The sequence below is a fragment of the Podarcis muralis genome, chromosome Z, assembly GCF_964188315.1.
Source record: "Podarcis muralis chromosome Z, rPodMur119.hap1.1, whole genome shotgun sequence".
NCBI lineage: Eukaryota > Metazoa > Chordata > Lepidosauria > Squamata > Lacertidae > Podarcis > Podarcis muralis.
Genome location: NC_135673.1, coordinates 16,429,402 through 16,446,416, shown reverse-complemented (window position 1 = coordinate 16,446,416; position 17,015 = coordinate 16,429,402). Strand labels below are relative to the sequence as shown.

The 17,015-nt window shown below is 47.3% G+C and overlaps 2 protein-coding genes across 4 annotated transcripts; one reads left to right on the top strand and one right to left on the bottom strand.

Moving 5' to 3' along the window:
• On the top strand, positions 1–8,540 carry SPOUT1 (SPOUT domain containing methyltransferase 1). 3 transcript variants are annotated; one of them, XM_028715660.2, is made up of 12 exons: positions 1–93; positions 1,304–1,346; positions 1,975–2,091; positions 2,426–2,585; positions 3,199–3,288; positions 3,676–3,725; positions 4,562–4,692; positions 5,612–5,684; positions 5,983–6,081; positions 6,744–6,846; positions 6,939–7,086; positions 7,812–8,540. In XM_028715660.2, exons 1-12 carry the CDS (start codon positions 58–60, stop codon positions 7,884–7,886), a joined length of 1,125 nt encoding a protein of 374 aa, XP_028571493.2. In that variant the 5' UTR covers positions 1–57; the 3' UTR covers positions 7,887–8,540. The 3 variants fall into 3 exon arrangements, with proteins under 3 accessions (XP_028571493.2, XP_028571494.2, XP_028571496.2); XM_028715661.2 differs by having other exon boundaries at positions 21–170; XM_028715663.2 differs by lacking the exon at positions 1–93 and adding an exon at positions 239–387.
• Positions 8,541–12,095: 3,555 nt separating this feature from the next.
• On the bottom strand, positions 12,096–15,341 carry ENDOG (endonuclease G). Its single transcript, XM_028715664.2, has 3 exons — positions 14,594–15,341; positions 13,613–13,722; positions 12,096–13,393 (listed from the first exon to the last, which is right to left on the bottom strand). The coding sequence occupies exons 1-3, from the start codon at positions 15,125–15,127 to the stop codon at positions 13,081–13,083; spliced, it is 957 nt and encodes a 318-aa protein (XP_028571497.2). The 5' UTR covers positions 15,128–15,341; the 3' UTR covers positions 12,096–13,080.
• Positions 15,342–17,015: the final 1,674 nt, after the last annotated feature.

Below are 17,015 nucleotides of genomic sequence, written 5' to 3'. Positions count from 1 at the left end.
GTAGGATAATACTGGCCCCGCCCCCAAGTTGTAGGATGGTGATTGGGCGAGTGGAACATGGCGGAGAAAAGCCAGGCGAAGCGCTTGCGGGAGGTACACGTGGGATTCAGGGGGTGGAAGGAAGAGGCTGCTGTGCATTAGGTTCAGCTTGGGCATTTACGCGGGGGAAGGTGAGAGGGCTCAGCCTTCTTGGAGGGTGGGAAATCGGGGCCACTGTTGGGGTGAATAAGGAGATGGCGCTAATGCTTGAGGAGAGCGGGGGACCTCTTGTTCTTTTGGAGGAGGGGGCACATCTTTTAAATAATGGTGGTGGGAGAAAATGAGACCCTTTGAGAGGGCGAAGCAAAGGGTAAAGTCACACCCTTCCCAACAACCTCATATTCCAAGGTAGGCAGCGTTGGGACATGGAGGTTTCACTCAGCTGTCATTTTTGGTTTAAGGTAAAGGTAAAGGTAAAGGGACCCCTGACCATTAGGTCCAGTTGTGACTGACTCTGAGGTTGCAGCGCTCATCTTGCATTATTGGCTGAGGGAGCCGGCGTACAGCTTCCGGGACATGTGGCCAGCATGACTAAGTCGCTTCTGGCGAACCAGAGCAGCGCACCATTTACCTTCCCGCTGGAGCGGTACCTATTTATCTACTTGCACTTTGACGTGCTTTCAAACTGCTAGGTTGGCAGGAGCTGGGACCGAGCAACGGGAGCTCACCCCGTCGCAGGGATTCGAACCGCCGACCTTCTGATCGGCAAGTCCTAGGCTCTGTGGTTTAACCCACAGCACCACCCGCGTCCAATTTTAGCCACAGACTTTAATCTAATACCAGTTCCTCACCCGGATCCCTTCTCCTTCTTGGTGCCCTTCAGATGTTCCACAAACACCAGGCAGAAGGATGGGTCTAACTCAGGGCTTGCCAAGCACCTCTGGATGCTCATGAGCAGAGCTGCCCATCTTTTACCCACATGATGGGACCCATTGTGGGCTTCTCAGTGGGGCATCTGGTTAAGATGCTGATAATCTGATGGTGATTACTATTTGATGTTCATGGTTATAAGATGCTGGACCAAATGGGCCTTTGGTCTCATCCAACAGCCAGACTCTTTCTTAGGGTGTATCCCAGGGACCTTACAGAGAAGGGTGGGCAATTAAAAATGATAACAATGCACATAACTGTTTGCCAATCGATCCTGGAATCGAGTGTGTGTCTTGAACAGAAGTGGGTGATGTGAACTACCTGTGTGACCATCCTTAAGGCATGTATCCCGCTGAAGCAGCTAATGGGATCTGTGTTCTTTCCTCGTTCCTAGGGGGAAGACAGAAAAATGGACTGGCGCAAATGGAAGCAGGAAAGTAAGAATGCTCTTTGGGTTCCTGGGTCTTCTCCCCACCCCCACAGACTTTTTTTTTTTTTGTCAGCACTGGGAATTTGTCCTGCCAAAGAACATAGGAAGAGCCATGCTGGATCAGGCCAAAGGCCATTCCATCCAACTCAAAAGAAGAGGGTGTTTTGATATAGTTTGGGCCATTTGCCATTAGTGTAGAAAATTAGCTCATTCTCCCATTATACAATGTGTGTAGAGTCTTGCCCCTGTCGTTGCCTGTTGTTAAGTGCCTAATAAACACATATGCTTATGGTGTCTTAAATTTACCAATTTTCAAACTGTACATTACTGGCTTTCCAGATCCCCCCACCCCCTTGCAACACAGGATTTTTGTCAAACTGCACACGAAGAAAAACAAGTTTATGTTTGTGCTTTCCCCCCTGCCTTCCAAGTGGATGTCTCATTTTGACTTAGCTTGGCACACCAGTAGTATTCCAAGCCTGAGAGTCCTGGGAGAAAAGCACTGCACAGTCCTTGCTTGATTATTCCCAGTACACCTTAGTCCAGGGCCTTCTGTGTTGGAACTGTTTTAACCCCAATGCTAACTCTCAGGGATTTCACTTATTGTCCATTCTGTGTTCTCATCTCTCTTCCAGAGAAGGAGGAGAAGAAGAAATGGAAGGAGTTGAAGCTGTTGAGGAAACTGGATAAGAAGATTATGCAGGAAGCGGCAGAGAAACAGAAAGAGGAGGCAAAGCCCATTGAAGATAAAGGTAACGGATAACCACGAATGGGAATGAAACTGGACTTTGCCTGGAATGTGCTACAGAACAGCCTTCGGCAATCTGGAGCCACCTCCAGATGTTTTGGACGACTACTCCCATCAGCCCCAGCCAGCACGACTGCTGGTACTCCAAAGCATCTAGAGGGGGCGCAGGATTGGTTCAGGCTGCTATGGAGGAGGGAAGTAACCTGGGACTTTCTGCATGCAAAGCTGATGCTCTAACCACTGAGCTGGGTACGATGGGTAATAAAACCCTCATTGTCAAATCTAGGAATGTTTATTGTGCGCTGCTTCTCCTAAACAGTAACTTCCTTATTTCCTAGGACGCAACTACACAGTCAGCGTTGCCCTTCCGGGCTCCATTCTCAGCAATGCCCAGTCGGCAGAGTTGCGGACTTACCTTGCCGGGCAGATCGCCAGGGCCTGCGTCATCTTCTGCGTGGACGAGATTGTGGTGTTTGATGAGCAAGGGGAGGATTCAAAGTAAGGATTCTGCTTGCTCGCGAGGCTTTCCCCCTAGCTAGCTGGCATCATTTCCATGCAGGGATTCCTTCCCAGACCTACCTGGAGATGCCATGGGGAATTAGAGTAGGGGCCTGTTACCACAAAGACAGCAGATGCTCTCTTATAATAAGACACACTGCAGCAGCGTCTGAGTACCTGAAGGAGCGTCTCCACCTCCATCGTTCTGCCTGGACACTGAGGTCCAGCACCGAGGGCCTTCTGGCAGTTCCCTCACTGCGAGAAGCCAAGTTACAGGGAACCAGGCAGAGGGCCTTCTCGGTAATGGCACCCGCCCTGTGGAACGCCCTCCCACCAGATGTCAAAGAGAAAAATAACTACCAAACTTTTAGAAGACATCTGAAGGCAGCCCTGTTTAGGAAGCTTTTAATGCTTAATAGGTTATTGTATTTTAGTTGGAAGCCGCCCAGAGTGGCTGGGGAAACTATTATTATTATTATTATTATTATTATTATTATTATTATTATTATTATTACTGAGTGGCCCACAGAAAGCCAACAGGGTTTAACTTTTTAAAATTTAATTCCAAAGATTGTACTGCTTTCTCCCCTGCCCCCCGCCTCAATCTTTTCAGGACGGTGGAAGGTGAATTTGAAGGGATCAAGAAGAGAGGTCAGGCCTGTGTGCAGCTGGCCCGGATTCTGCAGTACCTGGAATGTCCCCAGTAAGTCATTCTGCAAAAACATGGGAAAACGCCTTTAATGGTTTTACGCTACCGATGCTTCCTCAATATTTATTGTCGAGGACTGGAATTTGCTGGTGGAGGGAGAGAGAGAACAATAATGCCCCAGGGATTAGACAGGCTTGTTTGTCTCTCAGCAGGTCCTTCATGGGATGAAGGGGAGATTTTGACCCTCCGCCCCATGTATATCTCACAGTGGACTCCACTTCTGCTTGGGGGGCCTTAGGTCTAGCTGGCTTGATTTTTCTGTTGGCTGCTGTGTTTTGTTTTATCATCACTGGATAATTTGACCAATATCGCAGCTGAATATTGGAAGCTGCTTCTTCTCATTTTCCCTTCTAAAAGCATTTCTTTTCCTCTATTGGACAGATACCTTAGGAAGTCTTTTTTCCCCAAACACCAGGACCTCCAGTTTGCAGGTAAGGCCTAGAGCAATGGGAGGGCCACATTCCCTTCCAGGCAATATTCTGGGGGCCATATTCCAGTGGTAGACAGAGCTGGAGGCAAAAGCAGGCAGAACAACTAATGCAAATTTTACCCTCTGTAAAGAAGGCTCATTTCTAGCTTGGAAGCCACTGCTAGTCCCATGGAAAAATAAACGGGGGTTATTTACTTCTGATTTGTTAATAATAATAATAATAATAATAATAATAATAATAATAAACCTTGCCCTGTCATTTAATCCTCCTTTCTTTCTTTCCCCCTTCTCTCTGTGTGTGTGCGGGCGTTTCTGTGTCTCACCTCTACATAGTGACACCATTATATATTGGTATATCTCAGTGTTTAGCCAGTGTTATGTCACAATGTCAAAAACCACACATCGTCCCCACACACTCATTCCTCCTAATGAAAAGGCATCATCAGAGTTCAATGACGTTTTCCAGCCGAACAGTCTTAGGTCAGGTCACAGTCAGATAAACAAATATTATACACTCAATAAGGTCCCTCAAAAAATAAAATAAGAGCACATAAACTTTACACTAAATTGATTGGTTCCCTGGAATAAATCAGTAATAAATAACCCCCACCCCCGAAAGACTTAGAGGAATTGTTTGGTCTCCAGTGGATGCCAGAAGGTGAACTATGTGGGCTGAACCTCAGGAGTAATTAATTAGTCCTGTCTTGGGTTGTTGCTTTTTAGTGGGTAGGGACAGCACACATGTGCACATGTGAAAAGCAGTGTTGGTTTGTTTTGCATTTGGATGGGGAGGGTGGGGGTGACTCCATATTACTCACCTTGGACATGTTGTTTCAGGGCTCTTAAACCCCCTAGACAGCCCCCACCACGTGCGGATAAGTGAGGAATCGGAGTATCGGGAAGGAGTGGTTTTGTCACGGCCCACCAAGCCCGGCCGGGGATCCTTTGTGAACTGTGGAATGCAAAAGGTAAACCCTCACCTGTCCTGCTGCTATACCTTAAGGGGGGTCCTACTTTTAACCCTTCACGATCCTTAACCAATCTCTATCCTTGATGGAGTGAGTGAGTTCTGCAGAGGCAAGCAGGATGTCCCTGCGGATCAGGGGGAGACCCTAGCGCTGCATTGCATCAAGGATAACTCCCTGGAGGCCACTTGCCAGTGAGGGATGTGGCCAAAGACCAAAAAGGGGACAGAGCAATAGATGTGAAACTGTAGCTACTCATATTTATTTATTTGTTGCATTTCTATCCCACCTTTTTCTCCAAGGAGATTATGGTTCTCCTCATTTAATCCCCACAACAGCCCTGTGAGGTGGGGCAGTGAACCACCCAAGGTCACCCAGCGCACTTAATGGCCCGGTGGGATTTTGAGCCCTGGTCTACCAGGCCCTAGTCCGACACCCTAACCACTACACTGTGTTGTCACCTTAAAGGTAAAGGGACCCGTGACCATTGGGTCCAGTCGTGGCCAACTCTGGGGTTGCGGCACTCATCTCGCTTTATTGGCCAAGGGAGCCGGTGTACAGCTTCCGGGTCATGTGGCCAGCATGACTAAGCTGCTTCTGGCAAACAAGAGCAGCGCACGGAAACGTCGTTTACCTTCCCGCCTGAGTGGTACCTATTTATCTACTTGCACTCTGACATGCTTTCGAACTGCTAGGTTGGCAGGAGCAGGGACCGAGCAATGGGAGTTCACCCCGTCACAGGGATTCGAACCACCGACCTTCTGATTGGCAAGCCCTAGGCTCTGTGGTTTAGACCACAGCACCACCTGCATCCCGTTGTCACCTTACCTGACCCCTATAGCTTATATTGCACCCTTCCCTTGCTGTGCATTCGGCAGGCCTGAGATCTGCCACATCCCAAGCCAATGTTCTCTTCCTACAGGAGGTACAGATCGATAAGCAGCTGGAGGCAGGCCTTCGTGTTACAGTGCGTCTCAACCCACAGCAAAATCCAGGTAACGTGACTGACCCCATACCTTGGCCCAAATGCTGAATGGGCTAGCCCCACATCTACCACTGCACTCAGGTTGCTCAAATTTGTCCCAGACAAGGATGTGGGGGGCAGAATCTCCCTTTCATAACATTTCCCTGAGCTTCATGATTTCAAGAGTTGTGAGGAAAAACTTCATAATTTGCAAGCAACCCTCTCCTTTCCCCATGCAGCTGGGAGGCAGACTGCCCATTTGCAGCCCAACAAAAACCTGGGTTCTTGTGGGCCAGCCAGCCCTGTTAACTCCCCACTTTCTTCCCTAGAGAGCAAAACACAGAAGGGGGTGGTCGTTTCATCGCACCAGCCCCGAACTGCTTCAGGGCTCTACTGGGGCTACAGTGTCCGCTTGGCATCCTGTCTGAGTAAGTGTACAAACTGTTATGATTAAGTATATAAAGCCTTTAACAACTGGTTTTATATACTTAAGATTGCTTTACCTCATTATGCCCACTCAACAGCTTTGATTGGGGGAACAGGCACTGTTACAGGCCCCACATTATACCTGCTCTGCAGCTGTAAAAAAACGATCTTTTAATGGGGAAGCACCTACCCTTTGGAACTGCCTGCCTATTGAAATTAGGCATGCACCACCATTGCATTCTTTTCAGTGCCTGCTAAAAACATTTTTAGTTAGACAAGTGTACCTAGATGCTTAGAAAGATAGTGGGAATCTTAATCTGTTTATGTCTATTGATATTTTGATTTTCTGAAAGCCTGGAATTATTGCTGTTTTTATTGATAATTTTCTTTTATCATCCTTTTTGTAAACTGCATTGAGATTTTTAAAAAATTTTTACAACTAAGTGGTGTATAAATTTTATGAAATAAAGTAGACTAGAGTTCCCAGCATTCTTTTGGGAAATGTATGATCTTAGGCTTAAGTTGCTTAGAAGTCATTAAGTAGTTTATAAATTTAAGTGGCATTAAGTGGCGTGTAAATTTAATAAAAATAATTTGGAGAACCGCAGGTTTCCCCCCTCCATGGCTTAAGTGCATTGCTTAACATTTGTCTTCTGCTGGTCAGGTGCTGTGTTTGCAGAGTCCCCGTATAAAGAAGGCTACGATCTCTCCATTGGAACCTCTGAGCGAGGGGCCTCTGTGGACCAGGCAACTCTGCCTTCTTTCAGGTACACCTTTACAACCCTACCAGGTTTTATGGGGATTAGAATAGTCTCTCTACATCCCGTAAACCTGCTTTACCATTTCTTCTGTCTCCCAGACATGCTTTGATAGTTTTCGGAGGCTTGCAAGGCCTGGAGGCAAGCGTGGACATGGACCTGAACCTGGAGGTCACAGATCCAAGCACCTTGTTTGACTTTTATTTGAACACCTGTCCAGGGCAGGGCAGCCGCACCATCAGGACCGAGGTGAGGTTTTTTTTAAAAAAAGGATGTTCATGGAGACTCATGGTTACTAGCCACAGTGACTATATTCTCCCTTCATTGTTAGAGGCAATATGCTGGAAATCACAAGGGGGGAAGAGCTGTTGCTGCTGCTGTGCTCAGGCCCTGCTTTCAGGCTTCTCATTGGAGCATCTAGCTGAGAAGAGGATGCTGATAGGTGCCCAATCCGACAGCCAGGCTCTTTCTTTGTTCCTTATGGTGGCCTCCTGCACCCATACAAAAGAAGAATCTGCTGGGTTAGGCCAACCGCCCATATAAGTCCAGCATCCTGTTCTCACGGTGGCCATAAATTTCTTTTTGGGGTTCCCTTTCTAGGAAGCGGGACGCGGGTGGCGCTGTGGGTAAAAGCCTCAGCGCCTAGGGCTTGCCGATCGAAAGGTCGGCGGTTCGAATCCCCGCGGCGGGGTGCGCTCCCGTTGCTCGGTCCCAGCGCCTGCCAACCTAGCAGTTCGAAAGCACCCCCGGGTGCAAGTAGATAAATAGGGACCGCTTACTGGCGGGAAGGTAAACGGCGTTTCCGTGTGCGGCTCTGGCTCGCCAGAGCAGTGATGTCACGCTGGCCACGTGACCCGGAAGTGTCTGCGGACAGCGCTGGCTCCCGGCCTATAGAGTGAGATGGGCGCACAACCCTAGAGTCTGTCAAGACTGGCCCGTACCGGCAGGGGTACCTTTACCTTTTTTTTTTCTAGGAAGCAATTCTCATCTCCCTGTCGGCGCTGAGACCTCAGATCGAAGAAGCAGCGAAGAAAGGCAGCAGCCTCTGAACAGAAGCAGAAACTTAAGCATCCAACATGGCCAGACCATCATCAATCTTTACCTCTCCCAGCCGAGGATTTGCCACAGCAAATTATTTGTCAAAATTACAAATACCTAAATACAGTCATTTACCCTCACTAGATTCAATGTGCTGCCATCTGCCTTGTTGCAGGGCAGATTCAAGGGTAAACCATACGTGGAACGAGTCTGCCCCTGCGGCTTGATGGAGGTAGAAACTGTCTCTCAGGCCTTGTTACGCTGCTGTTTCTACAGGGATATACGCTCTGTATTTATTACCCCTGCTATGCAAAAATCTCTAAATGAATCCAAACTTCAATGTCTAAAATCCCGGGTAGAGGACAAGGATCCTGAGATCACGTTAATTCTGTGCGATTGCCATAAAACTTAGGGAACAAGCTGTGCTATCATAATGATTAAGGACTTAAATGATAATTTTAGGTTATATGTTAGTGGCTATGTTTTAATTTATATATTTTTAAACTGTTGCTATATCTGTATTATCCCTGTTATACCTAATTGCAAATTCAAATGTATCCCTATCATGTTTTATGACTTCTTTGATATTGTATGTGGGCTGGAACTGGTCTGTGACCGAAATAATAAATTAATCATCACCTCTCCCAGCCAACTTAACACCGAAATGTGATGTAGGACCATCTTCTCTCTCTGTTGGGAGGTCAGGAAACTCACCTCCCTGCTGCCAGGGAGCAGGGGTCAGCAAACTTTTTCAGCAGGGGGCCAGTCCACTGTCCTTCAGACCTTGTGGGGGGCTATGGGGGGGGGGGAATGAACGAATTCCTATGCCCCACAAATAACCCAGAGATGCATTTTAAATAAAAGCACACATTCTACTCATGTAAAAACACGTGATTCCCAGACCGTCCGCAGGCCAGATTGAGAAGATGATTGGGCCAGATCCAGCCCCCGGTCCTTAGTTTGCCTACCCATGGGTTGGAGAGCAGCCAGACACAAACAGAGGGGGAAAGGAGGAAGGACTTGGAGATTGGCCTGTCTAGCTCAGCTGCCACTTCTCAGAAGGAGGCATCTGCTTCAAACTTTTGGGAAACAGTGAAGACCTAAGTGTGGCAATTGACTGGAGGATGATGCCCTTCAGCTCAAATGCAATCTGTTGCAACCACATTCATATTTAACACAGGAGCAACAACTTTATCCACACAATTAAGACTGCTAGGAATCTGATCTCTGCCCCCCACCCCAAGCAACCTACAGTTTAAGAAGAAACGTATCAAGTGTATGACCTAATGTCATATTCCAGGAGTATCTTGACAATTAAACGGCCAAACTTTCTAAGGTGTAAACCAGTGGTTCCCAAAGTGGGCAATACTGCCCACAGGTGGGGGGGGGGGCAGTGGGATTACTTAGCAGAGTGAAAAGGACTATCAGATGTTAAATAGCTGGTATCACTGGATCAAGTTCATCAATTTTGTTGAATTAAATTAAATGGTTTTAATTCGGTTTTGTACAGGGTTTTTTTTTGGGGGGGTGTAGTTTTTGCATTTTTATTATTTAAACCATTAAGCATTAATAAAAGTAAAATATATACATATAAATGATCACATACACCTGGCTTGCCAGTAGTATATGTGAAAAGGATCTGGGTTCTTATTAGACCACAAGCCTAACATGAGTCAACTGTGTGATGCAGCAGCAAAAAAAGTGCTACTCTAGGCTGCATCAACAGAAGTCTAGTGTCCAGATCAAGGGAAGTAATAGTACTGGCCTTGGTCAGACCACACCTGGAATAAATACTGTGTCCAGTTCTGGGTGTCACAATTTAAGAAGGATACTGACAAGCTGGAAAGTGTGCAGAGGAGGGCGACCAAGATGATCAATGGTCTGGAAATCAAGTCTTATGAGGAACTACTGCAATGTGTTCTATGTGGGGTTACCTTTGAAGGTGACTCGGAAACTGCAATCAATCCAGAATGTGGCAGCTAGACTGGTGACTGGGAGTGGCCACTGAGACCATATAACACCGGTCCTGAAAGATCTTCATTGGCTCCCAGTACGTTTCCAAGCACAATTCAAAGTGTTGGTGCTGATCTTTAAAGCCCTAAATGGCCTCGGCCCAGTATGCCTGAAGGAGCGTCTTCACCCCCATCGTCCAGCCCGGTCACTGAGGTCCAGCTCCGAGGGCCTTCTGGCAGTTCCCTCTCTGCGAGAAGTGAGGTTACAGGGAACCAGGCAGAGGGCCTTCTTGGTAATGGCGCCCACCCTGTGGAATGCCCTTCCAGCAGTTATCAAGGCAATAAGCAACTATTTTAAAAGACATCTGAAGGCGGCCCTGTTTAGGGAAGTTTTTAATGTCTGACGCTGTATTGTTTTTAATATTCGGTTGGGAGCAACACAGAGCGGCTGGGGAAACCCAGACAGATGGGTGGGGTATAAATAATAAATTATTATTATTATTGTTATTATAACAGTTGAAGGAGGTGGGTATGCTAAGAAAAGAAGAGACTGAGAGGAGACATGATAGCCATCTTCAAATATCTCAAGGGCTGTCACATGGAGGATGAAGCAACCTTGTTTTCTCCAGCTCTGGAGGATAGGACTTGAACCAATGGATTCAAGTTACAATAAAGGAGATTAAAACTAACCATGAGCAATAACTTTCTGACAGTAAATGCTGTTTGGCAGTGCAATGGACGCCCTCAGAAGGAGGTGCACTCCCCTTCCTTGGAGGTTTTTAAGCAGAGGTTGGATGGCCATCCGTCATGTGTGATTTAGTTGAGGTTCCTGCATTGCAGGGGGTTGAACTAGATGGCCCTTGGGGTACCCTTCCAACTCTGCAATTCTGTGATTTTATACATACAAAGTATCACAGCAGCAGCAGCTCTTTCCTTAAAAGCAAGCAGCCCTAACAGATAAGCAAGTTGCAAAGGGCTGCTGATTATGTAGATTCACCCTCCCTGTAGTTAAAAACTGCCATGAAAACAGGAAGAATAAAATTACAAGATAATGAACTAATAATCACAGAAAGCTTGGAAAGAAAGAAAGATGTAAGATATATTCCATAGTGGAATGTAAGGTTCATATTTCTAGAAAACATATTGAATATTCATTAATTTTGCCAAACCAATTCCTATTTAGTGGGAATATGCCAACCATTAGTTTAGATTTGGTTATATAAATCACAAATGGCGCCCCAAGCAGAAGCAAAGTCGGAGGCATCTGCATCACCCCGGCGGCATGTATTTAATGAGTCCGTTTTCAGAAATGGCAGTGACTTTTTAAAACCATACATCCACAGAATAAACAGTATGTGTCCTCCTACTAGATCACTAGAGGAGATCACGAGATGAGCGGCAACCAACAGATACAGAATTATTTGTTGACAAATAAGGTCAGCCTTGGCAGCATCAAAAACGGCTATAGCTTAGCATCCAATGTGACCTGTGTGCCAACATTAATACTAATCTCCATTACAACCTGCTCCAGAACCTGCGTACATAACTACACCCTCACTACAAATGCCAGTATGTTGCTCTTAAGGTATGAGGAATATACTGTTTTGTTGTGTTATTATTTTCCTTATTGGGTTGTGCAAACTGTTCGCTTTTTATAGGCAAGGGGGCACCAGGGATGAGTTAATGGAAGCAGAGGGTGGGGCGCTGGCCCAAACAAAGTTTGGGAACCACTGTTGTGAACTGTGTGCGCGCGCACACATTTACACGAAATTTAAACTCCCATAGCTTTTCCTCAAGCTTCAGACGGAGGAAAACCTATCTCACTAATCAATAAAATTGCTAGCTGGCAGTTTAACACAGCCACCTCCTAATATTCAAGAACCTGCAGCTTCCCTCTGCACAACCCCTGCAATGGGGAGAATAGGTGTGTATGACCGCCACCCCACCCCACACTACAATAGGTGTTGAACAGTGGTTCAGGCAGCTCTTAGACTTGCCTGGTTGTTACAGGCAGACAGAAAATCAGTTATCTCCTGCTAAATACTGGGTTGTATCCAACTAAGATCATCCAGCACAGACCCACTGAAATTAATGGATCTAAGTTAGTCATGCCCATTGTTTTTAACGGGTCTACTCAGAGTAGGACTAGCATTGGATACAAGCCCTTATTGATATATTTTCCTGTTAACTATTTCCTATGGTGATGATGATGATGATGATAATCATACTACTTCAGTGTATTAGTCACTTATCACACGAGCCTCCAAGTGAACTTGCATAATTTTTAATAGCGTAAAGCAAAATCAGAACAAATACATCCTATAAAACAGCAGCAAAAAAAGTACCATCAACAGACAACAAAACCATCCTAATCCTGCAAATGTCTAGGAGAGAGAAGTTTTCACCTGACGCCAAAAAAATGTTAATGATGGTGCCAGGCAGACCTCACTGGGCAGGAACATTCCACAGCTGAGAAGCCACAACCCATAAGGCCTTGTGCCCTTGCTGACACCCTCTTGGAGAGTGCGGGAGCTTCTGGTGAGAAAGTAAGCAGGAGGGGAAACTGCAGAAGTGGCTTTTAGCTCAAGTGGTTTCTAGGAAGACTTGTTATTGGCCTCCCATCTTTCTCAAAATACAATGGATGGCACCTCCAGGGGTGAAGTCATACTACTGGAGACTCACAGTGCCAGCTGTGGCTGCAGAGACCAGTAACTCATAATTGCTGTTGCTTAAGCACATTGTTTGTGTTGCTTAAGCAGCACCAAATGACCTCCTTGGAGGGCATGTCTGGGCTGTGTGTATGGAGGTCCTGGGCTGCCCAGATGGCAAGACCCTGTCTCGGCCTTGCTGGTACGGTCCAAAGGAAAGCAGAGCAATATGTTTGGTACCAGCCTGGCTGCAGGAGTTGCCAGAAGGAGGCACACTCTGGATTTGTGTATGGTTTACTCCTTAGCATTTTCTTCTCTTGAAGACATCCCACAAGGCAGCAGAGATTCCTTCTCCTAGATGGGCTCTCTTCCCAGGTTGACAAGCCCCATCTGCCCCTAGTTTCCCTTTACAGCACATACAGAGGAAAGCAATCCAAGTTAGTGGCCATCACTGCCTCTTGTCTTTAGAGAGAGAAGCAGGTACTGTTCCTTGAGAGTGCTGAGAAAGAGAGAGTTGCTTGTTGGAGCTGGGATAGCTACTGACTACTTGGGCAGATCCTACCGCCTGGCAAGTGTCTGTTTGCAAGGTCTCAGGAATCACTTCCTTAGGTGGTGCTTCCAGCTGTGATTGCTTTCAAGTTGCTTCCAGCAGAGATTGCTTTCAACTTGCTAGTCCTCTTGAGGATGTTGGGGACGAAGAGGAGGCCAGAGGCCCGCTCGATGCTCTCGATGGGGACCAGGAAATTCTCCAGAGGGATCTTGTCATTGACGGGGCTGTTTGGCATGACGTAGGAGCGCAACTCTATCTCCCCACTTGACTTCTCCAGGATGAGCACCTTGAAGAAGTGTGTGGGGACGGCCACGTGGCTCTTCCCAATCACCTGGTATTTCACGTACATCTTCCCATCTGCCTCCATCCTGTATGGGGAAATCGGGGGGGTTGGGGTTTAGAAGCCATGATGTGGGGTAATTCCAGCACCCCTTTTACAAAAATGTGAAACAATATTATAATTTTTATTTAACAAAATTGATATTTTATTATTTCATAAAATAATAACTGTGATTGTGGGGTGGGGGATGTTGGCAGAGTAAACCAGAGGGGAAAGTCTGTAAGTTGTTTTGATTTTTATTAATTACCTGGGTAGAAAAAGTGGTCCTGTACAGACATAAACATTCTTGTTGTATTTAGTTAAGCTCCTGCAGTATTTCTCCAGGTTATTCCAGGCATTCTGATTCAGATGAGGATTCTAGAAGCAAAATAAATGTTGTGTTCAGTAGCTGAAGTGAGGATGATAATGAAGCAGTTAAAAGCCTAGGTGTGGTCCAAATGTTGCAGAACCACAAGGTGGTAAGGGGGGGGGGGCTGTTGCTCATTGGTTAGAACATCTACCTAGCATGCAGAAGGTCCCAGGCTCAATCCTGGGAAAGGCTGGGAGTGTCCCTTGCTGGAAGCCCCAAATAAGCTGCTGCCAGTCAGAGTAGACAGCACTGAACTAGGTGGACCTCACTGACCTGACTCCATAGCAGCCTTTATGTGTGTGGTGCTATGTTTAACTCTATGCTCACCTTTTAAAAGCCTCTGTGGGGCGCCTAATCCCAGAGGTGACCCAGAAGTGACTTTAGTTCACATTGCTTTAAAAATATTAGGTCTAGTAGACCTAATTTGAGTCACACAACTCAAAAACTGTAAGGCATAGGAAATTTTTATTCACTTCTGTGACTTTGACATGAGATAATCCAGTTGGGCAATTTTAATCAAAATCTGAGATGTAGTAAAAATCAAAAACACAACTGGTGATTGTCATGGAACAATCCCACTGAAGAAACTAACAATGGCTACCCAGACATAACTGCTTCTTGCAAAGGGCCCCCCATAACAATTAAAGCTTATGGGGCCCCCAAATGTAGGTCTGCCTTTGGTCTCATGGACAGGCATTCTCTTTATTTCCTCGATATCAAATTAAGAAGTGCCTCTGAGGCTATGCAGAGTGCAATTGCCACAGCTTAGGGTGGGGGACAAGACCAACCTTCCAACCATTAACAGAGGGACTTGAGCGCCCGGGGAAAATAGCTCGCTCGCTGCCTTCAAACAAGCCAATCCAGTACACTCTCCCTTACCTGGGGGGCGACGTTGCTCAAGTAGAACGTGTCCCCCATGGCCTTCTGGCTCCAGCGGTGGTTGGCGGCGGCCGCCAGATGTCCCCGGTCAAAGCCGCTGCCCTTGTAATCCGCGTTGGTGGCGCGGTGGTACTCGTGAATCGAGTCGTCGGAACGGAAGTCGCAGACAGCGCGGTCCGAGGAGCCGCTCAGCGTGGCCGGGTTTAGCTGCTCCACCACCCAGAGGGCGCTACGAGCCCGCGGGTCGTAGCACAGCACGTAGGACTCCCGGGTCCGCAGCAGGGACAGCCCCGGCAAGCCGTACTTGGCCAGATCCCCCGAGTCGCCAACGCCGCCTCGGGCAGCCAAATCCGAAGTTGTGGTGGCGGCGGCAACCACCGGCACGACCGGCAGCCGTGAGAGGAGCCCCTCCGCCTCCGCTCCCAGCTGGCTCGGCTGCCTCCCTCTCTTGGACAAGCCGGCGCCCAAGCCCAACCCGAGAGCCAGGGAGGCCGCCGGCACCAGCCATCGGCTGCCGCTGCAGAAGCGCCTCATTTCATCCGCTCCGCTTAGCGGAAGCGACCCAGCGACAGCTATAGACACGAGGGCTGCCGGGTCTGCGGGTGGGAGAATGTGAATGGGGATGGAACGTCCGATCAGCGGAACGCCGAAAATGAGGGGGGAAAGTGTGAATGGAACGGAACGTTCGATCAGCAGGTCAGGGAAGGTGCGAGTGGGACAGAACGTTCGAGGAGGAGCAAAAAGGGATACACTGTAGCCCTGCCTTCGTCGGTCGTGCCGACTTCTTAAAGGGGCAATGTTTTCGAATAGGAGGCTAAGACGGGCTATACCGCGTTGGTCTTGCGACTGGTGGAGGTCCCTGGGCCCGCTACAGGGTCGCGCGGGCCGTGATCTAAAGGTGGCTTGCTACATCAGCTCTGCCACAAAACAAGTACTGTTGTTGTTGCTTAGTCGTGTCCGACTCTTCGTGACCGCCATGGACCAGAGCACGCCAGGCACTCCTGTCTTCAAAACAAGTACCCACGGTAACAATAACACTAAGCAGACCGGCCCATCCATGAGGCAAGGTGTGACAATCGCCTCGGGTGGCAGAACCCACAGGGGCAGCTGATCCTGATGTCAGTATTTATTCCTGATCTTCACTCACCCTTTCTTCCGTGGTGGGTGGGGGATGCCATTTTGGGGTTCACCCTCAGGCACTCAAATGTCTTCTGCTGGCCCTGATACTAAAGAAATCAGCCTCCAAATGCACATTGGAGTTAAGGAGGTCGGTTCCTGGGGCTCTGGAAAGGCTGAGGGCTACGTAACCTTCTCCTGAAGAAGGGCGCTTGAGAGCGTACTGCTGTGGCTCTATCAAAGGTTAAGCAGGGGTAGCAAAAGCCCACGATAGAAAAAGCAGTGCTTGCTTCTACAAAAGCACACACCAAGAGGAAAAGGCGGCAGTCCCTTTTGGCCATAAGAGCTTTCCTGTACAGTGAAGCAGATTTCTTCAGGATGTAGTGGGTCCTCCTTCGCTGGGTGTTTTAAAAACAGAGGTTGCATGTAACAATTGTAGAACATTGCCCTTTTAAGGACACTTAAAAGCCCGTCACACTTTACGGTCCTTGCCCTTGCTGATTCTTTGACCTTAGGGAGCCGTTAGAAGAAGATTGGTGCTTTGGCTGGCCTGAAGCAAAGGTGTATTGCACTACAACTGTCTTCATATTATATTCCATAAACCCGCATTTAAAACCTTCCTTCTTGTAATGAATTAAGACTGTTAACAATAATTTCTAACAGTGTGGAGAGCATGCCACTGTGTAGAGCATGTTGGTAGGTTCAACCAGTACAATAACAGAACCACTATAACTTTAAATAATATATTACAACTGTACTTTTTAACTTTTCAAGAAATTACCAAGATGTAATTTATAGGTCACCAAGCAGCCTCAGACCCAACCCTGCTCAGTAATTCTAAGAAGTAAAAGAATCACTGTTTTGAAAATCAGTGGTTAAAAATCAGTGGTTTTGGAAACTCTGGTTCACCATCATGATTCAGAACAGGGTGCAACTGTCTGCAAACTTAAGACAAAAGCCTCCTGCTTGAACTCAGAAAGCATCCATGTGTCCAGATACAAAGAAGTTTCCAAAAAGTACACAGGAGAAAATGCCAGTATCACTTTTAGAGGGGATACTGGTTAGTCTGATGCAGCAAAAACCACTGAGAAATGTGTGTAAAATAAAGTACTTCTTTATGCAACAGTTATGGAACAGGATGGCAGTTATGTTTACCAATCTAGATAAAGGTAAAGGGACCATTAGGTCCAGTCGTGACCGACTGGGGTTGCGGTGCTCATCTTGCTTTATTGGCCGAGGGAGCCGGCGTACAGCTTCCGGGTCATGTGGCCAGCATGACTAAGCCACTTCTGGCAAACCAGAGCAG

Bases quoted from the DNA above. Each gene is read 5' to 3' on its own strand.
- SPOUT1 (XM_028715661.2), top strand. From the start codon at position 36: ATGGTGATTGGGCGAGTGGAACATGGCGGAGAAAAGCCAGGCGAAGCG. The intron at 6,082-6,743 runs GTAAGTGTACAA...TCTGCTGGTCAG, and splicing joins CCGCTTGGCATCCTGTCTGA to GTGCTGTGTTTGCAGAGTCC. The intron at 7,087-7,811 runs GTGAGGTTTTTT...TTTTTTTTCTAG, and splicing joins GCCGCACCATCAGGACCGAG to GAAGCAATTCTCATCTCCCT.
- ENDOG (XM_028715664.2), bottom strand. From the start codon at position 15,127: ATGAGGCGCTTCTGCAGCGGCAGCCGATGGCTGGTGCCGGCGGCCTCC. The intron at 13,723-14,593 runs GTAAGGGAGAGT...TTTTGCTTCTAG, and splicing joins TGAGCAACGTCGCCCCCCAG to AATCCTCATCTGAATCAGAA. The intron at 13,394-13,612 runs GTAATTAATAAA...TTCCCCATACAG, and splicing joins GGACCACTTTTTCTACCCAG to GATGGAGGCAGATGGGAAGA.